This window comes from Pleurodeles waltl, chromosome 4_1, assembly GCF_031143425.1.
Source record: "Pleurodeles waltl isolate 20211129_DDA chromosome 4_1, aPleWal1.hap1.20221129, whole genome shotgun sequence".
Lineage (NCBI taxonomy): Eukaryota > Metazoa > Chordata > Amphibia > Caudata > Salamandridae > Pleurodeles > Pleurodeles waltl.
In genome coordinates, this window is record NC_090442.1 from 810,607,472 (window position 1) to 810,635,170 (window position 27,699).

A 27,699-nucleotide genomic window follows, 5' to 3' on the forward strand; every position below is an offset into this window, starting at 1 on the left:
GGATGCTTTTGTTGAATTGAAAGAATGCATGTGTAGGGCTCCAGCTTTAGGTATGCCTGATTACACAAAACCTTTCACATTGTTTTGCCATGAACGTGATGCATGTTCTTTGTCTGTCTTGACTCAAGCCCATGGTGGCGTAAACAGACCAGTAGCGTATTTTTCAGCTACTTTGGATCCGGTCGCAGCAGCACTCCCAGGGTGTTTGCGCGCCGTAGCAGCAGTTGGTATCAGCCTCACTCAGAGTGAAGGAATAGTGATGGGACACCCAGTAACAGTCATGGTCCCTCACTCAGTTGAGATACTTTTGACCCGCTCCCGAACGCAACACATGACCGGAGCAAGACTCACAAGATATGAAACGATAATTCTGGGCTCACCGAATGTGCAGCTGAAAAGGTGCACTACGTTGAATCCAGCAACCTTGCTTCCTGGAGAAAATGTCGAAATTGAGAACGCTGAAGACGTCGATCATGACTGCCTTCAGGTGACTGAATTTTGCACAAAACCCCGACCGGACATTAAGGATACAAAGCTTGATGAAAATGACCAAATTCTTTTTGTTGATGGTTCATGTCTAAGAGACGGGATGGGGATTTTGAAAGCAGGATACGCTGTATGCACTGTAACAGGGGTCTTGGAAGCGGGATGGCTTCAAGGAGTCTATTCTGCACAAGTAGCAGAACTTGTAGCCCTTACCAGAGCATGTCAACTGTCTGCATTGATGAAAGTCACCATTTACACTGATAGCCAATACGGGTTTGGGATTGTGCATGACTTTGGACAACTATGGTCACAGAGAGGTTTCCTGACTTCTTCAGGATCCCCAGTAAAAAACGGGGAGAGAATAAGGGAATTGTTACATGCCATTCAAGTGCCAGCTGAAGTTGCAGTGCTCACACGAAAGGACAGGACTATGTTTCTCTGGGAAATGCATATGCAGATCAAGTCGCAAGATTTTGTGCCTTGAACTGTATATTACTGAGAGATGAATGGAACTCAATAAGTGAGCCAGAACTCGAACCAGCTGAAGCATTTGCCTTGAAGGTCGTAGACACGATAGAGGAACTAAAAGCACTACAGAATAATGTCAGGGAGGATGAAAGAGATTCCTGGATTAAATCACAATGTATAAAGAGACAAGACGAGTTATGGGTTTCGCATGAGGGAAAATTTGTTTTGCCAAATAGTCTCTTATCACAGCTTGCGCGGTTCTATCATGGGCAAGCTCACCTAGGGAGAGATGCCATGATAAGATTGTTCAAAACTGATTGGTTTAACCCCAGATTTCGTCAAGCTGCAGAAGCAGTTTGCCATCGATGTGTCACTTGCCAGCAGATGAACCCAGGAAAGGGAACAGTTGTGAACGCGAGTCACATTGGTAGGGCAAGCGGTCCTTTTAGTCGTATGCAGATGGACTTCATTGAGATGCCTGTGCATGGAGGTCTGAAATATGTGTTGGTGATTGTGTGCATTTTTTGTCACTGGATTGAGGCATACCCCACACGTAGAAATGACAGCCTTACAGTTGCAAAGCTATTATTGAGAGAGTTGATACCACGTTTCGGATTCCCGATCTCTTTAGAATCAGATAGGGGAAGTCACTTCAATAACGAGGTAATAAAGTTACTTTGCGAAGCGCTGAACATTGAGCAAAAGCTGCATTGTAGCTATCGCCCTGAAGCATCAGGACTGGTGGAGCAGATGAATGGTACACTGAAATCAAGAATGGCGAAAATATGTGCATCGACAAATTTGAAATGGCCTGACGCATTGCCCTTAGTGCTAATGTCAATGAGAAACACTCCTGATAGAAAGACTGGATTGTCTCCGCACGAAATTCTCATGGGCAGGGCTATGAGACTTCCTGCAGTTCCCGCAAACGCGCTTTTGAATATTACAGATGATATGGTGTTAGACTACTGCAAAGGTCTGGCTGACGTGGTTCGCTCTTTCTCTCACCAGGTGGAAGCAACCACCTTGCCACCGATCCAAGGTCCAGGACACACACTGAAAGCTGGTGACTGGGTCGTGGTAAAGAAGCACGTGAGGAAGTCGTGTCTGGAACCCCGTTGGAAAGGCCCTTTCCAAGTGATCCTGACGACAACTACCGCTGTGAAGTGTGCGGGGGTTCCCAACTGGATTCACGCCAGTCACACAAAGAAGGTGTTGTGTCCCACAGATGAGGAAGTTGAAGCGCTGAAATTGCCAGTACCTGATAAAACAGTGCCGAGTGCTGAGACAGAACAAAACCGAACTGAAAGCGAACAAGCAGAAGCAGGAGGGAAAGAGATATTATTGGAGAACGAAGAGTCCGACTCACTTGGGGAAGACCAAGAAGAAAGTTCAGACAGCGACGAAGAAGCTGCAGGTGACAAAGAGCCTGAAGCAGCTGAGGGTAGCAAAAAGCCTGAAGTAGCTGAAGGTGACAAAGAACCTGAAGCAGCTGAAAGTGATACAGAGCCTGACGAAAGTAACGGTGACGAAGGGCTCGAAAAAGGTGAAAAAGCAGGAGAGCCTGATCAGAAGGGGGCTTTCCCAGAAACAGACAATACAGAAAAAGAAAAAGAGAACGTGATCGATTCCCCTGAAGGAGGGGACAAGGCAGAGCAGAACGAAAAAGTTCAAACCTCTACAGAAAAGGTCGCAGGTCCATCAAATGGACACGGTGCAAAGAGGAGACTAAGTATATCACCAGTAAAACAAAGGTCTGGAGAAGGATTGAACGACGGAGAAAGGCCAAAAGTAAAAGAGAAAAGAAAAGAAGTGTCTGTCGTGGTACCAACCTCGAGTGAAGAAAAAGACTTGACAAAAGAGGAAAGTACCAGCGAGGCAGAATCGAAAAGAGAAGCAAAATTGAAAAGGAAAAGGATACCGAACAGAAGGTATTCCGGTCCAGAATGGGCATATGCAGTCAATGACGATTGGACTGACGAGTTTGTATCTCTAAGCATCGAGAACGAAGAAGAGGAAGAGATACCAATAGAAAAGAAAAGTTTCATCGACAGTGTTGATTGAAGGGGTGATAAATGATATTGCTTGCTGCAATCTAACGTGAAACAAACAACCAGCTGAGACATTGTTAAACCGGATGAGACATTTGCTAAACCGACAAAGACTGAGTTATTGCCGAATTGAGACAAATGCTGCTAACCGATAAGTGACTGGCCTCTTGAAGAAGACGGTGTGAACATTGCGCTCGCTCAGCTTTGTAACTGAATTGCTAAATAAGTTTCATTTATAAGTGCTTCTAGCTCTCTGATTCTATACAGATCATGACGCAAAACAATAGAAAGAAATATTGTAAATATGTGTGTATAGGCTTGGTAGTTACATGTGTAATAATAATAATGGCAATTGTGCTTGGAATGCATGGAAAGGGTGAGAATGAGACTATTGAGGCTTCTACTATTGCTCCTGTTACTATCACTGAACTAACCGCATTGAAAAGGCTAGCACTGGATGAGAGACTCTTGCATGAAAGGAAAGAGCTTTCGTATAATGTTTTCTATCGCTTACTAACAGAATATGTTGAGACAATGGATGCGAAAGATTGTTATGTGTGTACCCAGATACCGACATCAGTGAAGGAAGGGGTGACATATCACCACATGCCTCTTACATACGGGATTACATGTAGTATAGTAATGTCTAGGTATTATGGTCAAACTAACATACAGTATTTTTATTCAAATTATGATGTTACCTTTGCTTATGTTCCTATAATAGCGCAGCTAAGCCAGACTGCAAAGGATTGGGATGCAAAAATTATGAGGGAATTTTTCGAGCCAATGCTACCTTTTGGAACGGCTCACGCTCATAGGGAAAACCTTACCTGCTCACTCTCTGCAGTAGAAATAAGCTTTTTAGATCGCACAGATGATAGAAGGGCTCAAATGAAGGCGAAATTAGAAAAGGAGTTACATAAGAGGACTTCAGTAGATAATTATGATTTTGCTGCAATAAAGACACAGGGGAAAATTGCTTTAGATGCTTGGCATGTAGGGAAGTTTTGTATATATCGAGGTGAATCTTATTATGACAACATTTTTGTAGGGGCGAGTGAGTGTAAACACACGTTTATCTTTAAGGCCAAATGGACATTCATGATGGACGGACTTGACCCTGTCATTCCAGGTGTATATTACATTTGTGGGTATAATGCCTATTATCGTCTTCCGAAGGGATGGTGGGGAAGATGTTATTTGGGTATAGTGTTCCCAAAGGTTTATCAACTGGATGACCTATCGATGATTCAAAAGACATCTGGATCCCATCGTATCCAGAAAAGAGAGACCGCAGCTGCTGTGGTAGGTGATATATTTGGAGCCATGATTCCTTCATTGGGAGTTGTGCTGAATTCCATCAAAATAAGAAAGTTGTCTACTATAGTGGATATCATGTTGACAAAGTTTTCAGGTGCTATAATCCTGATAGATGCTGAACTTGCAGCGGAAAGAGCTATGACTCTTCAAAATAGGCTTGCTTTAGACATTCTTTTAGCAAAGGATGGCGGTGTTTGCAAAATGCTTGGTGCAAGACACTGTTGTACCTATATACCTGACAATAGTGTGAAAATTAAAACTATGCTTGCTAATCTAACAAAAGAAAGTGCAGATTTGAAGGAACTGAAGGAACCAGGAGTGTGGGAGAAGGTTGGAAAAGGACTTGCTTCAGTGGGACATTGGATTGGGGGAATTTGGAATGGAATATTGTTAAAAATAATAGAGGGAATTTTAATAGTAATAATTTGTGTATTTGGAATTTGGGGAATAAAAAGGGGAATAATAATGATTATGGAAAGAATAAAAAGAAGAAAGGAGGAGAAAATTATGAAAAGAATGGCAGAAGAATACAAAGCACAAACTAGGGGAACTAAAAGGAAAAGGGAACTGACAGAATTTTAATGGAATAAAATTTGTGAGCTTAATTTGTGTGATGACAAGTAGTCATCAGAGGAGGGATTGATGAAGCAGAAAATGAAGGTTTTGATTTATTAACGCATAAACGTAGTGTGAAATAATCATGTGTGACATTAACCGAACTAATAAAGATTGTACGGGGACGAAATGTGCCCTTAGAGTAGTTTGCCAACATTTATAAGCGTGCTTTATATAACGTGGTGTATTAGAATTGCACTAATCTGACATAATCATAAACGTGTGCTTCGATTTGCTTGTTTGAACTACGTTAGCTTAGCATTACTTTAGAGGAGGCTTTGGCCTAGTGGCCTGGTCTCACGGTTTAGATGTTCGTATTTTTTTTTTCCAATGTGCTATTAAACGTGTATTTCTGCTTGAAGCTGTACTTTTCCACAGAAACTGTTCACATGCTTATCTTAAAGTTTCGTGCCAGCCTGGCATATTTTCTCTTTAATTCAAGGTCGACTTGCAGGTGCGGACAATGGAGGCTCTGAAAGTGAGCTAATTGGTAGACAATGTTGCGATATGCGTACCCATCTCCAAGGATAATGTATGCTTAAGTAAAAGCTTGAGAACTGTCGTTTTTGATTGGACAATTTGAAGCTAACCTATGAACCCTCCAATGGAGACCCTACTGGACTCGAACTGTTGTCTATAAAACCCAGGTGCACGAGAAGAAGGGAGCTATTATCAGCCATTACCAGCTCGATACCCGCCATTTTACAGACTTCGTAGCTATTATGGCCCACTTTGCTGCGACGCCATTTTGAGAGACTTTGATGCTTTCTCTAGTCGAGAGAAAGAGACTTTAATGATTCTTGCCCTAGAGACTTTAACTTTGATTTTTCCCTTTGCATGAAGTAGTAGTCTTAACTTGCCGCCGTGAGGCAATTGCCCCGTTCACCCCTGCCCCTTTGTCCCGTCCCATGCTGATCGAGAAACGGTACCTGTGAGACGAAGACTTCCTTGTATGCTGATCGTAATTGGTAAATATGAAAGGAAATTGTAAAATTGCATTGTGTTTCTTTTAGGTAACCAACTGCTGATTTTGATAAGAGCCCTAGCTAGGAGTTTTTCTAAATTTATGTTGCTAAATTGTTTTTGCATGAAGTCCCACATGCCGATGCTAATTTGAAGTTAGATGAGGAGTCCACATGTTGCACGATGCAATTTGAGATCTTGTTATGCTGACTAAATGTACGCAATTAGTTCATTACAGATTATCGTATTAGTGCTTTGCATTGCCATTATTGAATGCCTTGTGATTCAAATGCTACATAGATTACACTTGTTTCGACGTTATGGACAGCTATTAATGTTCATTTATGTTTATCATTTGGTGTTAAGACACATATATATCGTGCTAGCTTTGTTAATATAGGGAAATAAATTCACTAACTTTGCAATAAACTGGTGTGGTTATTCCTGACTGAAAGGTCAGGGTTCGCCGAAATGTATTGTGGATTAATCATTAAGTGTTATGTTGATCAAGGTATTGCTTATGTACGTTATTGATTATTGATCTGATGCGACTGGTCGATTAAGAGTACAGAGAGTTCCCACTTAGTCAAAAGATTCATCGACCTAAAGAGCGTCCGAACACAGGTAAATTATTACTACGGACCGCTCTATCACCATACATAGCACTGACAATGGCAGAGATCCCACAGGCAATGTAGAACACAGGAGAAGGGGCAGCCCAGCCTTCATGTTATCTGGCAAGGGGGAGACTGACAAGGGAATATGTACAGAGGCCTGTTACGAGATAAGAGGTGGGTTAATGAACCAACAGAGGATGGCACGACGAACGACGTGCTAGGCTCATCAGCATGATGAGAAGTTAATCCACTGGGCCCTGGCAATATTAGCTTTTCACTGTATAACAGTGCAACGGTTTAAACTTACATGTTGTAAGGGTACCGAGTGTTCACCCCACGCAGTATAGATTTTATGTTAGTCTATTATTGGAGCTTTTCAGTAAATACATACTACAATTGGCAATAAGAATCTTGTGAAAACACAATGGGAGTTCCTAAAATTTATGTTTGACTCTCAACACAATGGTGTATTATTTGACAAAGTATATGTGCACTTTCTCTGTTTTTTTCAACAAAATATGTTTAAAAACACACCGATAGAGGTAATCTTGCTCTTTGCAGGTACAGTTTGATACTTCCTCGTTGCCTCTATTAGGGTAATTTGTTTAACTACACATGCAAAGTTACAATGTGCAGTAATAAACCATGTAGAGAAGCCACGTAAGGTGTTACCACAAATGATAATTCCATCAGCCAGGAAAAATATGTTGTCATGTTCTTCGCCTCTGTGGCCACAGAAGCTTCGCATCCCTGTAGCGAGTGCATATATTTCTGACCCAGTGCAGATGGAGCTCTAAGCTATGGGTCTACTATAAGTCTCTTAACACTCACAAAGTAAACTTTGGCTTCTTGTACACCTCAAATGAATCCGCACACTCACAAACAACCAGGGACCAATCAAGGTGTTTGTTCAATTATTTTTGATGCGCCAAACACGGTGTTTTAATTCACCAAATATCACTCACCACTGTTCCTTAATGTTGACAAACCCCAATCCACACCCCACTGCCATGCGTTTCAGGCCAATAAAAAGTCCTACATCAGAATATTACTGCTGGCATATTTACTACAGAATTAAAGGGCAACACGGTTCTTAAAGTATTGTTTTGAGGTTTTTTTAATGTGCTAAATGTGGAACAATTAATACCCAATAAGTTTTCATACCATTGATTTCTTAAAAATGGTTGGACTCTAGCATCAGGGTAGTGTTACATTAGCTAATTTATAGCTCTTTACTACTGCCTCTGAAATCCTGTGACAAATATTACTTGATTAGACCCCTATCTTCATCGCTCATTTAAAGCTATGCACCAAATCAACATTCCATGATAGTGAGAGATATATATAAAAAGAAGCAGCAAGAGCTGTACAGTCATGTCCGTATAGTGTAAACTTAATTAAAAATGTTTATCAACATAGCATTTCTCTAACATCTCATTCATTATACAGGCTTCGTATTGATGACTAATATTGTTAGTCCCTATCTCAGTCGAGTGAAATGGACAAAGAACATTATAAATCTGAAGACAACGCCATTCCTAGCTCTACAGCTTCATCATTTATCTGTGTATTCTTACACCACATTGTGTAAACCAAAATTCAAAAGGTACACGATCTAAGCAGTTAGATACTTACTGTGTGAACCTGACGTATAATACTCCATACCTTGGTCCAGTAAGCTTTTAGGATAGGGCAAGACCATAAGACAGATAATATCCCCGTAGGGCTAATCACATTGCTCTGTGCCCGAAACCGGTCCCAGGATGCTTGTTTCCGGTCATGGGAGGACTTGGCCTGGCAGTTTGGGATGGACTGTTCCCATGGGGAGCAGGAACAAGACTGATTTGCATATGGCTGGGGAAAAAAAGTGAAGATTGCCGGGGAAAAGCGATTGCCGGTGGCTGAGATTAATTCAAGCATTCCATCCATCACCTTGCTGTTTTTGCATTTGCCACCCCAGCGTACCTGGGATGCCCAGATGTAAGTCCTGGGCTAACTGTGCCACTGGATTCAAGCAATCCTGACTGATGAGGTGTGATACCCTGAAACTGGTCCGAGGATGCTTGTTTCTGGTCCAGAGAATATTTGGACTGGCATTTCCGGCTTGACTGTTCCCATTGATGAGCAGGGTCAAGAATGATTTGCATCTGGCAGAGTCTAAACTGGGGTGGCATGGTGGGCAAAAAAACAATGGACTGGGTTGCCGTCCTGAGTGATTACCAGTGGCTGAGATTAATTCATGCATCAAATCCATCACCTTGTTTTTTTTGCATTCAAAAGAGGGGTGACTAGAGGGGGCTGTTTAATTGAGATTACTGCTGCAAATTAGCCTGTTATATTCACTTTTAATGTGGATTCCAGGGCAACTAGGCTATTCTAATTCACAGTCATGATACCTTTAAATGTTGTAATAATTTAAATTATGGACCCACTGAGCCAGTAGGGCAGCAGAGGGGCAGTCCTTCTTGCAGAGCAGGATAGCAGTCCTTCTGGGTCTTCCATAGATCTAGAGGTGTACGAAAGAGTGGGGTCTGAGGGTCAATTTTTTATAGTACCTGGTTTCCACTTTGAAGCAGGAGAAATTTCTAGAGGCTGCCACCCCAGAGGTGTTTGGAATTTTCTGCCTCCCTACCATGGCCCCAGGTTGTCCCCTCATCAAGTCAGAGATAGCCCATCCTGCCAATACCTGTTCCCCCTTGCCTCAATGTCTGGGAGCAATACACAAATACCAACTTCCAGCTACACCTAGTCATAGGACCCAGGATACCCTCTGCAGGCACCAAATGGTTGGGACAAGAAAATGCCAACTTTCTAAAAGTGGAATATTCAGAATTGTGACTTAAACCCAACTTTACCATAAAAGAGGGTTTTCAATTACAATTCTTTAGATACCCAACTGACATTCCTGCCTGCTCCAAATTGACATCACTTATTTCATGTAATAAGTTAACCCAATGTTATTTTGTGAGAGGCAGGTCATGGAGCAGCGAAAAATGAATTCAAGAGTTTATAACTATCAAGGCACTCTACAGTCAAGACTAATGGTGGTACCCAAGGCTGCGGCCCTTTGGAGCCTGAAGGCTAAATCTGGTAACTAATGGTATAAAGAAAAGTATGTATCCATGCTCAACTCCAGGATTAACTTATAAAGTGTGCAAGATATATTTGTCTCTCTGTTGGTTAGTGCACCAACTGGAATACATATTGGGTGATAGGTGGTGTTCAAGGAGATGTGCACGGTCAGTGCATTTATGGTGTGCTTCATGTGAATATTTAAGAACACGATACCCACATTGTGCACACACAGACATGTGTTGCAATTGTTTGCTTCATATTCCATTCCATCCTGAAGCATTGATTCCTCAATGGAGTATGTACCTCGTGTAGACTGTCACTTGAAGGCCACAGGTAGGACCACCTCCACTCATTTATATTTACATTAATAAAATGTGCAACAGGTCTGTTCGATTATACTAGTTTTGTTTTATTTTTTACTACATAATATTGTTATTGCTATCACTTTTATTCTCTAGATCAATGTCTAGTTCATTTCTGCTTTTCTCCAGTTCTTGCTATGGAAGACCTTCAATTTTATGGCAGCCCTCTGGAGGGGGGAAAGGGGTTGCTATGTCCCCCCAGACATCCCCTTACAGGCGGATGCCATCACTATCTGCACCCGCTTGCAAGGGGATCTCTAATCTCACATTAAAGACATTACTGAAGCCTGTGGAGGAGCTAGCAGTCTTCAAAGTGCCTCAATCACTCCTGTTATGTTCACTCTGTGTTACACATCTACGCCTTTTTTCTCTCCACATCTCCTCCATCTGCTATCTTACACTGCATCACTTTCATGTTAAACACCCTCTTTTCTCTCTCTTCTCAATGCACTTCCTTGCATATCCTTCATTTCACCACCAGCCAAACATACAATGCGCACACTTATCTGTAAGCACTGCATTTTCTTTTCCTTTTCCTTGTCAAAGTTTTGGTAACTACATACCTCCTTTACACACATTTGCACAGAATCACAATTGCAAGTGGAATACAAGACCATTGTCCGGTGCGCTCTGCGGTGAGGCAACGGGCAGAACGCCCATGTATTCTGAGCATTGTTTTGACCCACTGACAGGCACTGACAGCCTGAACTCCAGACCTCTCAATAACGGACCTTGAGAAACACCTGGAACCAACTTGGTTCAAAGTATGCGCAATACAGAAAACTAACATCCTGGAAATAGCTAACACTTTTAGAAAATACAAAATTAAGTAAAACATGTAAAATATATAGAGGCACTAATTAGCTGAAGTGGATTACCATAATGTTTCTTACATTCACTGCTCAGAAATGGATCAGTGCTTTTGATGGCAAAAAAGTTAAGGACATATACAGTACAGAGAGTTAGTAGGCACCCGTTTCAATGTCCATTTTTATTCATTACTGGAGCTCAGATCCTGAGGGATATGGAACAATTAAAGCCCTTTTGATGCCAGTACTTTCCTAACTCTGGAATCTGCCCTCTGAAGCCATGCCTAGTCCCAGTCTATCATAACAGGCGAAGTGTCGCCATACAAACAGCCATTTGCAAAACTCACAGGTCTCATTTTTGTTACGGTAATGCAGATTTATTAACTTTGGCATTGCTTGTTCGGTTACGGTAATGCGGATTTATTAGCTTTGCCAATGGTTTTTGCTGATGCTCTTCAGCACCTTTATGAAGTAGGGTCACCATGTTTCACTGGTTCAATAATTGCGGTGGATTCTTCAGGACCTGAGGAAATAAAATAATGTAACACTCAGCACAAGTAGCTGTTAGTACAAAATTGGGAAACTGAATATTCCTACTAAGTATTCAAGCTCTAAGCCTCCTAGTAGGTGCCCACAGCCCACATGCTGAATGATCCCATTGGTCTGATCAGTCTTCATCGGTGCTTCCCCATTACAGAAGTACAGACTTCGTCAGCACATTATGAATAAAAGGCCGATTCCACAGCAAGTATTTTAGGTATCCCCTGTATGCGCCTGATCACGGCTACACAGGGTATTGTGAGGATCGGAGTAATGACAGTACCTGCAGGGACACCCCTAGTTCATATCACAGTCATAAAGTCGCAAAGAAGCTGCTGAAATTATTAAGTCAGTGAAACATCTTGACCCTACTCAATAAAGGTCTCCACATGACTTATGTTTTTAAATATGGCCAAACAGACTTCTCTAGGCAAGTTTTTACCCCTAGATTATTTATTGCCTAATTTAGCGTGAGGGCATGCACAAACACAGCGCTAGTGAACTACCTACCATGTCACAAAATCACTTCAGTTGCAGGCGTGGTTTATGAGGTCTAATTTCCACCCACCCCCCAAACTCCCTTCTCCCGCCACCTAAGCACAGTTGCGTCATTCACTGGTAGGCCACAGCAAATGAGTCCGACCTTACACAGAACAGGGCCCTTCATAGATGGAAGGACCAATGATGGCCTGGAGCACAGTAACTTGCATATTTGTGGACATTCCAGTTTTGCTCCTGTCATGAGTCTCCTTCATCACTGGTCGAACAGCACTTTTTTGTGTGCAAGCGGCTAGAGTAATAGACGACAAATATGCATTACCAGGGAACAGCTATCAATACAGTAAGTGAACCCACATCTCATTTGAGATAATATACTCGTCAAACAGGCCATAACTCTTACATTTTCAATTTAGAAACTGCATCTGTCTGGAACTGTTTCGGTCAAGGGAATCAACAATTATAATTGCAGTGTAAAAGGCAATATAATTTCCTAGGAAGTATATGGTAAAAGTGAAATTATATTATAGAAGCTATCATATTTCTTTTAATAGTTCGTAAAAGTATTTTTTCATGCACAGTGAATGTTTTGTAGTCCAAAGCATTTATTGCTTTTAACAAAAAATTACACTTTTTATTAATACAATTCGAAGGCAATACATATAAAGAAGCTTTATATACTTTATCATATTGTCTAATGTGAGGGGAGGAAGAAAGTTTTGAAAATATATCAAAGTTTCACACTCGCTTTGCCTTTTGTCTTCATACTGGCGATACATAAAACAATTGCAAGACATTATGCAAAAGGCACTGTCGGTTATAGATTACAGAAGCAGAAGTGTATACAAATAGGAGAATCAACAGGGGACGTGCCTTGGTCGAAGGCACGGTAAAAACATGGTCAACCCCTGGTCATCCATGGATGAGCATGAAGAAACCATGGATCAACATGGTTGGTCAGAGAACAGTGATTCTGGGAAGGAAAGCTGGAGGGAGGGTGGCAACAGTATCACTATTAGACATGATACTAAACATCATGAAATACAACACCATCAACAGTGTTCAACACCTTGAAAGTTATGATGGTGCAAAAATGTTAACAATAATACAAAACATATATTGTGTTTTCATATAAAAACACTGTTTAAAATGAACATCATTGTACTAGAATATCAATACAGTAAAAAGTGCAACCAACGTATACAGTGTTTCACGATGGCTATCATGTGGCACAGGAAAATATCAGAACAATGCAATGAATTGTTACATCGGTTAATGAGTCCATAGTTTTTGATAGGTATTATCAGAATTTCCGAATACCTATCAGGATTTCTGAATATTTGAGGAAAGCAGAGCAGGAGAGGAGCATCGGTCCAGACTTGAAAGTGGCATTGGAATGTGACCATTCAACATGGCTGGAAACTGCAGTGGGGGGAAAAAGAAGTGTGAGAATTTTCTTCAACACTAGAATAAAGCTGCAGTCATGCCATTTGCTATCAGCAGCATGCTTTCTATTTCATATAGAAATGTTGAATCTTTCAAACGAAAACACAGACTTGATTTATCCCCACCCCCCCATAAAACCAATCACAGACAAAGAAATGTGTTTTAAAGTTGTTTTCAAATTTGCCTATTCAAGGATACAATATTCAAAACGTTCAAAACACCATGAGCCATAGACATGTAATAAAATTTAAAAAAAGTCCCCAAAAAATGGTCAAGAATTAATTGAAGTACTTCATCATCCCTGTTGCTACACTTCTCAGTGACATAGGTGTGAAAGGTATGCCAAGATAAGGGTCATGTAGTTCAGTGTGCCACTTAACTCAAATTGACCCTTAATGAACAGGCCTTGCCTGAGGTTTTGTCCATTCCCATTTAAAGCTCATGTGGACTAGCAACTGTGATGGATTGTCCCTTTGTAGGTTGAGCCAAGACCAATGTACCTGCAGGGACACTGTCTTTGGAGGCACAGTGAACACAAAAACGATTGCAGCTCTGAGTTATTACCAGATACTGAGATTAATTCACGCATTCTATCCATTGCTTTGTGTTTATTTCTGTTTTTCTCAGAACAAAGAATGGCAAGTATTTACTCATTTCTGCAACTGGTAGATTTTGATGTTTGAGGTTTTCATGTCAAGTGACGGTAAACATAAAAGTGCAATGCACTTAGTGGTTCCCAGGAAAACACTCTATTTTGTTGAATAGAACTAGAAGATATGTAGTGCATATGCGATAGCCACACTATTCCATCCCTTTTGAAAACCATTTAACTTTCTGACTGTCCACTGATGTCTTCTTGTCAGTATAGGTAATAAGTGAATCCAAATATGGTTCTAGAACATCAAGCATTTCTAAATTTATAAAATGCATATTACCCTACTATAGTTACATTGGTTTTGCCTCATGATCCTTAGTTGTGGACATTATACATTTAGCTGGTAGCAAAATAAAATCAGTTTACAACATGTCTATTTTGATTACCAACAAATGGAATTGTGTCTAGCAACCAGATATGGGTGCTGATTCATCAAAATGCCTGTGGCAGCAGAAATGATATCGCGCTCCCTTTCTCACCCACCAAAAACATTACCAGGTTGAGCCCTAGCACCCAAACATACTGCTTCAACGACTCATATCTACTATCGAGAGGTAAGAGTGAATATCTTGTCATTCTGTCTTGAGACTAGAAGTAGCAAGGAGAGTGCCTTGAATTCCAGGGGATTTCAGGAGTGAAATAACTTTGCAACCTGATCTGCGACAATTTTTTAGATTTAGGGCCAGATGTAGGAAACAGTTTGCAAGTTGCAAACAGCGATTTTCGCTGTTTACGACGTACAAACTGCACTATGCAATGCACAAAACCCATTTTGCGATTTGGTAACCTTGTGAAAAACGGGTTTGCGAGCCGCAATTAGGAAGGGGAGTCCCCTTCCTAATTGCGAGTCGCATTGCAAGGCCAGATTTCTTTGTGACTGCGAACGCGGTCGCAAACCAATCGCAGTTAGCACCCATTTCATTTCACCCATTCCCCATGGGACCCCTTCCCCTTTGTGAATGGCATTAAAAACAGTTTTCCAGAGCAGGGAGTGGTCCTATGGTCATTTTTTGGTTTAATCACAAAACCTAACTTACCTACATCTGGCCCTTAATTTGTGTATGTGCGAGTAGAACAATAGATAACATGAGTTTCACACTAGCTTGCAATATGCCCTGGAACTTTCTCAAGGCACGGAGATAATGGAATGTGTATATATATAAAAGGCAAGTCGAGACTGGTAACTGCAGGGCATAAGGGTGCCTCACTAATATATTTCTATGTATTACCAATCAGTCCGTGGAAAAATCACCCTTGCTTTCTAGTGGAAATTTTGCCATCAAGAGTGCCAGACATTCCGGAGCGAAACACCTGTTGCCTATGGCTCTAACACTAAACACACAAATATAATAACAACAATTGTCAGAGACCTGTTTCCAAATCTATCTTTGGCTTCAAAGCTTCAACAGGGTATAATAAAGATGTGGGTATAGAATTATCAAGACTTTGCAACAGTGCAAAGTGACAACAAAAAGCCACGAAGACCGGTGTAAAGTCTACATAAACTATTTGCTTTCCAGGACAAAATTTGTCTTAAGGTGGGAAACTGACAAATAGTGGTACAAGTGATGTATTGCGCTACTTTGCATAACTTTGCATCATGAGAGCATACAATGGGTGATAGGTACATGGGTGTTCCCATGGAACCTTAAGCCTTATCAACTCCAGTAACAATGGTAGAGTCTTGCTTTCTCTCTAACAGGCAATGCAACTGGGTGCTGGGATCCTACATATTTTTCAAATAGTTTGAGCTGGACTGAGCTTAGCAACTTCGCAGCATAACGTTTTGAAAAGTAAGGTAGAACGCAAGTTTATAAACCATAACGAGTAACTTCCTTTAAACGACAAAGGTCAAAGAAATCGGGTGGAGCAGGAATGTTTCTGGTCATGCAGAATACCTTTCCCTTGCCATGAAAGTTAATCATATTAATAGATTCTTCCTAAGCGGGCAATATGCTGGAAACATTTCCTTGCATCGTGTATATTTCTGTTTTATTCCAGAGCTACAGTGATTAGCAAACTGTCAATTTAGCATAGTATTGTTTAGCACAACGCAGACGTCATTAGCAAAAGGTTACATTGAGTAAAAAATGTTGGAGAAGAAACCGACATCACAAGATGTTCTCCAACACCTAACAGGAATTTTAAATAACTTTAAAAATTCAGTATCAAAAGTGATGGTTTGGTGATCAGTCTACTCCAATAAACAGGGTTAGCCAAGCCATAGGGGATTAGATAGGCTTAAGAAAAGCTCAAGAGTGTGACAGTGAGGCCAACTGTCTGGGTAAGGTCAAGTGATTCCAAAATCGGGAGCAGATTAAAGGTAGGTTTATAGAAGGTATATTACATTGTAAACGCTACTGGTAGCTCTATGAGTACCTTTTTTTTTTTATATATATTTTTTATTGAGATTTTTAATGCAGATCCATACAACATGAATATGTGATTACATTGATAGGATTTTGTGAATCTGTTGTATCTTTGCTTACTCGCCTAATAACAAAAGAGAGAATACAACAATATCGAAAAAATTAAAAAAAGAAAGGAAAAAGAAGAAAAAATAAAATACATATACAATATTACTAACAAACGAGAACCCCACCCTACATATAACATAACTTAGGTCTTGTTATTGCTTACAGTATATATATTTGAATGCCGGGCAAAATTGAGGAAGCGTTCCTTGTGGCACCTAGTGGTCCTGTCTCAGGGCCCCTAATTGATGGAATAGCCTCATAACACTTATTGGTTGTGTTGGGAAGGAGGGGGGCTGAGCCTATTACTGATTGTTTAGTGTGGCATGATAGTGTACGCTGTGTACGTGCTGTTTGTGTTTTCCTCCCTGAGTGCTAATTATACTTGACACCGACCTCTAATGAACGGGTGTGGACTCCCAGCACTTCGCATGATGTTCTGCGGGTGTTGTTTAGGTAGGCTGCCGCTGAGTGAGTGCTGGCCGGGTCGGCGCCGCACTAAGTCTCTGTCTAGTTCAAGGCGGCCTCTCATCGTTTTTTGCCTCTAGTCGGGCTACCAGTGTTTCCCAGGCTTCCTTTCCCGTGTGTTGTTGTCCTGCTTGTGCTAATTTGCTTAGTACCTGAGATTCTGTCTGAGTCCAGCACAGTGTGAGGGAGTGCCAGGCTTTCAGGTCAGGTGCCCTGGGTGCCTTCCAGTTCATCGCAATCAGCCTCTTGTACATCACGAATGCTAGGTCTACAAACTTATGTAAGTGTCTATGTTTCTTTTCTCTGGTTCTCAGCCCTAGCAAGCAGGATTTGGGGTCTGCTGCGAGTGTCAGACCTGTTAGTTCCGCTACCTCTTCTACCACTCCTCTCCATTCCCTATATATGTGTGCACACTCCCATACCATATGGTAGAAGTGTGCTTCTGAGGCATCACACCGCGGGCAGGCAGACGTCGAACCAGAGAACATGCGGTGAATCCTGGCTGGAGATAGGTATATTTGGTGCGTGTAATTGAATTGCGTGTAGCGAAACCTGGGGTTTCTGGATACCCCCGAGTGTGATAGAGGGCTTCCGGCCAGTCCGTTTGCGATATCGGGTCAGTGAGGATTGCATTCCACCTGTCCCTCGTTCTCTACAAATTAAGCTCAGGGGGTTTATTCAGGGTTTTGTACAAATTTGTCACTATTTTTGTTTGGTCGTCGAATTGCAGCATGTGGTGCAGTGTGGGAGAGCTCAAGGGTTCCCTGTCTCCAGCCGCCCACGTCTTTTTGATTAGGTGACTTATGGCGTAGTAGGACAGGAAGTGCCCAGGGTTCACTGCCGTGAGGGATTGGATGGATTCAAATGACATCAGTTTCCCTTCTTCAAAGCAGTCCCCAGCCATTGTTATTCCGGCCTCGGACCAAATCTTAAGTGAGTGTGATCCCACTGCATTAGCCCATCCCGGGATTAGTCCCAATGGGAGGAGTGGCGAGTATGGGAGTGCTTTATGACCCTTTTGTATGTACCTTTGCCAGCACGAGTGCGCCACTGCCATTAATGGGTTGCCAGGTTCCCCCCTTGGTATTTTATTCGTTAACCATGTGATCAATGGTGCCCCATTTAGTCGCGCCCGAAGCCACGTGGACTCCGCCTGTGTCGGCCTGTGCAACCAGTTCAGTATCCACTGTAGCTGTGCAGCAGCATAGTAAAGTTCAAAGTTGGGAGCCCCCAGTCCTCCCGCGGCGAGCGGGCGCTGCAGTGTGGTGAGTGCGACCCTTATCCTGCCACCGCACCATATTAGTTGCAGTAAAACTGCGTTCAGATCTCTGAGGACCCAGAGTGGCAGCGCCGCGAAGTAATATAATAACCTAGGCAGCAGCAACATATTTGCCACTGCCACTCTGCCCTGGGCGATAATGGGAGTTTGGTCCAGAACCGTAGTGAACCCTTCATAGATGCTAGTGCTCTCCCTAGTTTCCCATCCCTGAGGTCTTCATTCTTGTGGTATATATGCACCCCCAAGTATTTGAATGTATCGAAACACCATTTCAAGCGGCCAGCCGGGGCGTTCTCTTTTCTTGCCGGAGACCATCTAGTTAACGGAAATATACACGATTTATCCCAGTTCACCACCAGCCCCGATAGGTCCCCATACTTGGTTAGGAGTGACATTACTAAGGGTATTGTCTCACTTACGTTCCGCACATATACTAGTGCATCATCTGCGTACAGTGATATACTGTGGTGTAGCCCACTCCTGACCACCCCCCATCTCTCTTGCATAGCACGTATTCGGGTAGCCAGCGGCTCCATTGCTATGGCAAACAGCAAGGGGGACAAGGGACAGCCCTGTCTAGTGCCTCTTGTGATCGGGAAACTCTCAGATATGACCTCGCCTGTTTTTACCCTGGCTTGTGGTTTGGCGTACAGTGTCTGTACCCATTGTATATACGTAGGCCCAATTCCCATGCCCTGCATAGTGGCAAACAGGAAGTCCCACTCCAGAGTATCAAATGCCTTCTCAATATCTAGCGATAGTACCATCTCGTCATGAGCCTCCGGGGGAGTGTCCCCCAGTACACCCAGGAGCCTACGGATATTTAAGAAGGTGTTACGTTTTGGGATGAAGTAATTTTGGTCTTCATGTATCACAGTATGTATTAGGGGGGGCCAACCTGTTGGCCATGATTTTGCCTAGGATTTTGCAGTCTAAGTTCAGGAGGGATAATGGCCTGTAGGATTTAACGTCGGTGGGGTCGCGCCCTTGTTTAGGGAGGACCACCACCATTGCCTCTCTTAGTGTTGGAGGAATAGTTTTGTTAGACCATGCCTCCTCAAACACTTTCAGCAAGTGCAGCTTCAAGTGTGTCGAGTATGTAGAGTAGTATTCTATTGGGAGTCCGTCTGTTCCTGGGGCTTTGTTCCTAGGCATCTGTAACACTACTCTCTATTTCTTCCAGTGTTATTGGAGCCTCCAGTATCTGCCTGTCTATCAGCGATAATTGCTCCATTGGGGAGCCCTGCAGGAAAGACCCCAATTGTAGAGGTGTGCATGTTGTGCGTTTGGTGTATAGGTTTGTGTAATATTCCCTAAACGCCCCATTAATCTCTACCTGTGTGTTCTACATTTTGCCTGCGTCTCCCTTTATAATCCCAATGGGGGAGTGCTGCCGATTTTTGCGGAGGAGCCACACCAGCAGCCTGCCAGACCTATCGCCATCTGTGTGTAAGCGCATTAAACGGTATTTGTGGTCGTGCCGCCGGAGGCGAAAGTCTGCTTCGTTATATTTTGTTCGTACCTCTTTTAGCGCTGTGTATGGAGTCATATTATTTGCCACCGCTTTTACCATTTCTTCCAGTTCCTTTTCTAACTTATTTATTTCCGCGTGTAACGTGCGCCTAACTCCCCAGCTGGTTGAAATACAGTGCCCTCTAACTACGACCTTATGTGCTTCCCATTCTAATGCTCTGGAACTGGTAGATTCCTTATTGATTTCCCAATACTGCTTCACTACTACATTTAATCCTTCATTGAACGCCTGATCCTGAAGGGCCTCCCCCTGCATTCGCCATGTAGGGATCTGTGAGCGTCTCCTGCCCCAGTTCAGAATTATTCTAAGTGGAGAATGATCGGATAGTGTTTTGGCCAGGTATTCTGACGTATTTGTCAGGTCGCAGATATCCCGGGTCCCCCATATTATATCTATTCTTGTGTATACTTTGTGGGGTATTGAGTAAAATGAGTAGTCCCTCTGCTGGGGGTGTTTTGTGCGCCATAAGTCAAATATTCTCATATCTGCCGCCCAGGCAAGCAAGGGGCTTCTGGCTGTTCTATTTAGTGTTGCTTTCGGGGTAATGTTGGACCTGTCTAATTCTGCGTTCGGGATGCTATTGAAATCGCCACCCCAAATAGCTGGGGCTTCGGGGTTTACTAATAATGCTGGGGTAAGTGTGCCTAGAAATTCAACTATTGCACTGTTGGGGGCATAGATGCCGATAATTGACAGTTGCTTCCCGTCTAGGTGCCCCTCTATTACCACGTATCTACCCCCTTGATCTATTGTCTGTGAGGTTTGCACAAAGGGAACCCCGCCTGCTATCCAAATCAGCACTCCCCTTGCGAATGCTGATTACGTTGTGCCCACCACCTGTCCGCCCCATCTTTCTCGTAGTTCCCATAAGTCTGGCTCCAGGCAGTGTGTCTCCTGTAGAATAGCTATGTGTACGCCCTGCCGTCTGAGGCAGTCATATACCCGGATTATTTTGCTTGGAGCACCCAGGCCTCTCACATTCCATGTGATTATATCATATTGATGCACTGAGAGGTTTGCATTTCACGCCATTTTGCATAGTGTGTAGCACCCGCCTGCATTTCCGTACTGTTGACTGTGTCCTCGCTAGTCCCCTCCAACCCAATTAGATGTCCCCTCAAATGTATCAGCGCTGGCAGTATTACCTGTGTTTTGTATTGACCTTGTGAATTCGACTTAACTATTGATCCCCCTGCACTCCCCCTACCGACACCCAACACCAAACTATTAACTAATATCAAACTACCAAACACACTAATACTTAACGAACTTTGTGTCCATGTGAATACCTGTGGGGCAGCCATGTTAGCAACCAGATGAGGCTCACGTATGGGGCACACATCTTTCCGCAGCCATGGACTGCATTTACAACTGGGCGCTCCCGGGCTATCTTCCCCCCACCCCGAGCGCACGATCAACGACATTAAACAATACTTTCAACAGAAGCAGTTAAATAGACTAAAGATATACATGGTCCGTAGCAGCCTTCCACAACGCGCAGGTGCATGTGAAGTTAGTCTGTATCTCCTTACAGATTTGTCATTCCTCTCGGCAGCGGGGGGGGGGAGGTGTCCGGCGTCCTTCATCTACCGTTCGTCCACCATTCGAGGCGTGAGTTTCGGCCCCATAAGTGATTCTGTGAGCGTGGAGGCCGAGCTAGCCGAGTCGTAGTCTGGGCTGTCCGCTGGGGCCTACCGCAAAGCCTCAAAAGTATTTTGCGTGTACAGAGGAGTTTCTTTCAAGGCTTTTGCCCTTTCCTCAGCTGCCTGTTGTTCGGTGGGCTGACCCTTGGTTCTTTTCTTGTGACACTTCTGCAGTGGAGTGGTCAGCCATTCCTCTCCTTCATCTGTTCCGGTTTGGGGTCGCGCCAAGCCTTTGGCATGCAGCCACGTCCAGGCATCCTCGGGAGAAGTGAATACATGGGTGTGCTCATCTGATATTACTCTCAGCTTTGCGGGGAACAACAGGGCATATTTAATATTGTGCTCACGGAGGCGTTGTTTGACTTTCACAAATGGATTGCGCTGTCTCTGCACTTCCTGAGTGAAGTCTGGGTAAGCGTTGATTTCTGAGTCCTCGTGTCGGAAGGGGCCTTTACTGCGGAATTGTTGCAAAATTAAGTCGCAGTCCCTGTAATTTAAGAATCTCGCTATCAGAGGTCTGGGCGGCTGACCCGGGGCCGGGGGTCTCCCCAGTACCCTGTGTACCCTTTCCACAGAGAAGAACTTCGACGGGGTCCCACTTAGCACCTCCTTGATCAGCCATTGCTCCAAGAATATTTCTGTATTCTGCTCTGTTAGCTTTTCGGGGAATCCTAAGAAGCGTATATTGTTTTGCTGGGATCTGCATTCTGCTTCTTCGGCACGAGCCATAGTGTTTTTACCTCTGCATCCAGCCGTTGTATTTGTTTGTGATTAGCCAAGACCGAAGGGTTCAGTTCTTTTAGCTCCGCTTCCGTTGACTTCACTCTCTCCGCCAAATTACGATGATCCACTCTAAGCAAGTTTAAGTCTTGTGATACTGAGTCTAGCCTGTTCTCCAGGGAGGTTTTAGTGTCCATTATTGCTTGTAGTACTTTTTCAAATTGGGTAGAGTGGGCCTGCAGTGTGGTTTCCAGTGCTTGTAGAGTTGGTGCTAGCTGCTGGTCGCTTGTTGGCTGTCCCTGTGTAAGTCGGTCTTGGTTTTTCGCGGATTTAGTTCTTCCAGCCATGGTGTGCAGTGGATAGGCTGCAGGCAATGAGCGGGGCAGCGTGACTGTGCACCGGTTGGATGGTGTGGTCCTCAACTGAAACCCTTGTGTGCCTCAGTCAGACCTCCCCCCGCGCCACAGCCAGCCCGGCCCGCGGTGCCCACCGTGCAGAGAGGAAGAGGGGGGTGCAGTGGTTCAGCGTGGTCCGCAGGCTCCCTTTGCCTGCAATACTTCTAGGCCAGCAGACATTAATAGTAACATAGGGGCAGTAATCCACCGTGGTTCCCCCTAGGGGGTGTTGCTGTACAGTATGTTATGTTACACAATCCATAAGTATGTTGCCCTGTTCATCAGCTCCTAGCAGTACCAGTTTACTGGCAGGAATTTCTGCAGTCTGTTACTCTCTCCACTTTTCAGCCATTGGCTACTGATGGACCCAGTCGCTTTGGCCCACTCAGGGGCCCTGGGCCTGTCCCCTCTTCACCCTGTTGCCGCGCCTTGCCCCTCCCCTCGATGGGTGAGGGGGGGGGGGAGTCAGACTGACCCACAGTGCAGCCGTGACCGGGGGGGGCGGTGAGGGGGAGCCCACCTCCACCGGGGCCCACCCCCGCTCCGCCGCAGCAACTACCTCCACCCCCGCAGGGGGAGGCACACCACAACAGCCGCCCCCAGCCGCCTCCGCGCCTCCACCTCGGCAAAATCGGGTCCAGGTGGGTCTACATGCCCGCCTGGGCTGAAAGGAAGACTTCAGGGTGCTCCGCCACTCCTCCAGCAGGGAGCGGCAGCCGGCAGAGCTAGCAGCCGGCAGCTGGGGCACCGGGGGAAGGGGCGGCCAGCGCACGAGCTCCCCCCCCCACCAACGAGCTCCACGAGCAGGGGGGGGTGCCTCCAAAGCCCCGCCCCCTACCTCAGGTCAGGTCCCTCCGGGATCCTGTCGTGGCGCAACCCGCTCCGTCCCCGTCTATGCACGCCGCTCAAGTTTGGCCACGACAACGCGGCCGGCGGTCTCTCAGCAGCCCGCACTTCAGGTCGCCTTGCGCGTCATCTCAGTCGGGCGCGCACAGCTCCCGAGGGCTGCCGGGTGTTCGCACCGGCCTCCCCCACGTCCGCACGACAGCCCGGGGGCGCCTTCAGGATGTTTTTATGTGGGCTCGGGTCGGAGCTCTAATTTAAGCTTCCGTCCCGGGCGCCATTTTGACTCCTCCACCGCTCTACGAATACCTTACCTGCTATTTCAATGAGCCATTCGCAAACAGAGAGTGGGATCCAGAGACCTGTAGACTGGCATTAACTCAAGGGTCATAGTTGGAAAACGGAGGATATTAGTCAGAAACCTAGTTCTGCTAAACATTATAGAGATATAGTTGTTATTATGGAGAAATTATTTTTAAAGGTGACACCCTAGTCCTCATTTTCAGCGGTAATAGGATCATGCAAAAGATTGTTGTAGGTCTGAGCAGGGACTTAACCCAGGTGTAGCCCTAAGGCATTTGTAAACGACATTTCAGTAAATTATAACACAGTCAGGCTAACAGTGAAACCTTGCAAAAGTCTCAGTGATACTTAACCTTTGATTGGTCATTAGCTAAAGCACATTTTTGAACTGCTGGAAATATCAAGCTTCACTTTCTAGTGAGCTCTGTTACCATTACGAAGAGTGCCAGCACCAAGTGCATTTTTTAACAGAGATACGGGGATTAAAAGTATCATTGCAGAGTCATTTCCTGGTAGTGATCAGTGAGCAGGAGGGGCCTATGATCAGAATCCAAGATGGTAGGAGCTTGACTAAGGACATCGAACGATGGCAGTCAGTAGCACTCCATGAACATCTTCCACACAGAGAGGCAGCATGTCTGAGCTATACCAATACCTCGAGATTGCCTCTCAGGCCATATGGGCAAGTTATTAAAAACACTCAAACACTGAAGTATTGTGGGTAGATGGTAAAGTATGGCAAAGTATGACAATGGATTAAATCTTTCTTTCTATTTGTGTGGTAAGGCTTATGGTAAAGTATATATTGCTAAGACTGTAAATGTATGTTATTAGCACTTTAAACATTTTACCAGTTTTTATTATTGCAAATGTATTAGCTACTTTTTTATGTTGAATTTCTGGACCTCTATGATAGGCCCAGTCAATAAAATTATTGATTGATGGTACAACTTATAAATACATTTTCTTTTTCCTATTGAAAATATGTCCAGGCACACTACAAGACTGATTGCAAAGAAAATAAATAAAAAATAAAAAATGCCATATAGTTAAAAAAAGAACATTGAATTGTTATGCTACGGGTGTGGTCAGGCTCCACTAAAAATGCATATAGAGAAGTCAAGGGAGGTAAAAACTAGGCTCATTTTAACAGCAGGTAACCACAGTGAGAAGTGGCCGGCTGATGAAGCATGTCCCTTTGGTGGGTGAGGTCTGTTGTACTTTTCTGGGATGACCCGAACCCAGGTTCGTCCTATAGGGAATCAGTTCCTAATAATAAGGTTCCCGCATCTTTTTCGTTGTATGCTAGATACTTTTGTGCTATATAGGGACTGAATAAGTTTCTGCCTCAGGCACAACGTAACCATTTTTTCAACTTCCCCTCCTCCTCCTTTGTGTGCTTACAGGGTGGAAGAAAGTATGTTATGAGAGGAACTCACCTGAAATAAAGTGTTTGGTCCCTGCATCCTGGCAGGACTGAGAGGTGCCACTGGGCTCAAACTGCTCCAGAAATGAATACTCGACAGCAGGGGGCTCGGTGTTAGCAATAATCCAGTTGGTGTCTGCAAAGTAAAAGTCAAATCAATATTACCTGTTGACGTTTACATTGAGTAGTGTGATGCGAAGATCACCTGGGTCCATAGATAAATAGATAGACTACATTGGTATCACTGTCTCAGTTATTACTAGTTATGTAACAGGCATGATTAGCACATACAGAATAACAAATGTGAGATGAGTAGTGCATTAAAACAACACATACTTTTGCACATTTTAGTGTTAGGAACGTTGCACAGCCAAGATTGTGTGCCGCATATACAGTTCTGGTAAAGGGGAAGCTGTCAATATAATTCCAGAGCCTAGTATTTACTGACTAGTCAGGCTGAGTTACATGCCACAAAGAAAGCTATTTTCGAAGTCAAAATGTTCTCTCAAACAGTAGTTTCCACATCGTGACCAGAACAACAATCTGATCTCACTCAGAGGGTAGTTATAGAAATACATACGTATTAAAAACACCTGTACATATATGTATATAGCATATATACAATGACATATGTATATACTACCATTGTGAGGTGGGGGCCCTGACTCACAGGAGTGAAGCCTCGAGTTAGTCATGATGCTTCTCCCCTCAATCAACAAAATTAATAAATAGTTAAATATACTGTGAACATCTGCATATATGGTTAATGCCATGTCATTCTCTCATGTGTATTTGTTGTAAAAAATGGTATTTAACCAAAATCAGAATGCGAAGTGTGTAGGATCTCACAACCATTAGAAGACTTTTTCCCCCTTATAAAGTAATTGTTGCGTGCAATATTTAAGGCAGTAAAAAGGGTTCTTCTTATGTCAAAAGGCCTGAATTTGATCTTTGCGCTGTAGTCATGAATATGTGAATATATGTTTATTAGTTCAGTTTACCTAAATACCTTGTCATGCCATGGCACAAATATATTTCTGGCATCACAGAGAAACTAAATGTGGCCCACAAACAACCATTTATCCAGGGCAATTGTACTAATAAATGCACAACCACACATTTTATACCAGGGTACAAAGGTCACACTCCAGTGTATTACCACAGTAGAGCGAACCTGACATGCGAAAAGCACTGCCTCACGGGTTGCATGTTACATTTATAACTATTGTCTTTACTGAGGGTGGGTCTGGACATCATGAGCTTCTTAAGGCCTCGCTTGCATCATCTCCCCTTCCCCACAAACAACATGGTAATAAACACACAGACACACATCTACACAAAAATGTGTGCCAATAGCATGACATTTAGATCAACAGTTGTAGTAAACATGTATTCACACATTTGCACATTTATTCCAACAGTGGAAAGTTCAAATTGAATTTTTATTATCACACTACATCGAAAGTAATATCAGAAGAGCACTTTACTAATTTAAAGACTGAATGTTACAATGATTTTACATACGTAAATAACTCTTGAAACAATAACTAAGACTTTAAATGTGATTTTACCTATCTGCACAGATGTAGCCCCTTGCATTCTAGTTTTGGTTTAATACCTATAATACACATGAAAAATGCCCTGGCATAAACCATTTGCACAGAATCACAGAAGGTTGAGGCGACGACGAGAGTTGAACCTGGTTCCCCAGTTTCAAAGTAAGCAGCTTTGGCCATAAATTCACATCTTCTACCTGCATGCTGTTACTATGTACACAGACAGACAGACAGACAGACAGACAGACAGACTGACTGACTGACTGACTGACTTACTGACTGACTGACTGACTGACTGAATGACTGACTCTTATATACTCTTCTGCCCTGCATATGATTTTGGTAAAAAAACGAAAAATGTTCAATTGGGTGGCCTTCGTGCGTAAAGACTGCGTTCCAAACACTCCGATTTCCTGCAAATGACTTTAGCAAATTCCTATCCAATTTGATTTTTCTACATACTGTAACAGGACGTGTAGCCAAGGCCGCAACATACACGGTTTGAACGTCACTAAGCATGTCCTCATTCTCATGCATTTCATCTTAGAAGAACCTCTGAAAAAAGCACTCTTATGTCAAGCAATATTCTTTATGTCCTCCTAATTGAAAATCAAATATGTTAGATTTGGCTGATAGTTCTCATTTTGATTTTGCCTCAATGCCTAATGAAGATATGTGATGTAATAAAGAAATAATTCCTCCAGTTCCTCAGCATCAAAATATGAATTAGCCTATTTTGATCACTCCATTCTTCATTAAATGCACATCCTTTTCCATCATTAGAACCAGAGGTACCCGGACACAAGAAAGTGTAAGTAAGCTACGTTTTAACTTTCAAATCCGTAATGTCTATACTCTGTATGCTATCCTCTCTACCATGAGAACAACCGGGCAGCAATGTGTATTCACTGTGGCAAAGACTAAATGAAGGCTGTCAGTTGATGCAAATATTAAAGACTTACGTTCCTCTCACTGGTTAAGATATTGGGTTTAAAGGAAGAGTTTTGAAATTTAGAAAGTGAGTTCTTTTGAAGTAAGAGCTTCACTGTTGTAGTTAATCTAAATGAATAAGACATCCTCTGGTAGGCCTTCCTGCACATCATCTGGTGTCACATAAGTAATAGTAGATGCAGCAATGGTACGTAATATAAGT

The 27,699-nt window shown here is 43.4% G+C and overlaps 1 protein-coding gene across 4 annotated transcripts in view; it reads right to left on the bottom strand.

Annotated features, from left to right (window-relative positions):
- Positions 1–7,619: 7,619 nt before the first annotated feature.
- Positions 7,620–27,699, bottom strand: part of ELK3 (ETS transcription factor ELK3) — a 148,343-nt gene continuing 128,263 nt past the window's right edge. For all 4 annotated transcript variants that reach the window (XM_069229540.1, XM_069229539.1, XM_069229538.1 and 1 more), the window contains 2 exons: positions 25,004–25,126; positions 7,620–13,226 (listed from right to left, as the gene is read on the bottom strand). In XM_069229540.1, coding sequence (XP_069085641.1) covers positions 13,128–13,226; positions 25,004–25,126 — 222 coding nt within the window. In that variant the 3' untranslated portion in view covers positions 7,620–13,127. The remainder of the gene's footprint in view (positions 13,227–25,003; positions 25,127–27,699) is intronic.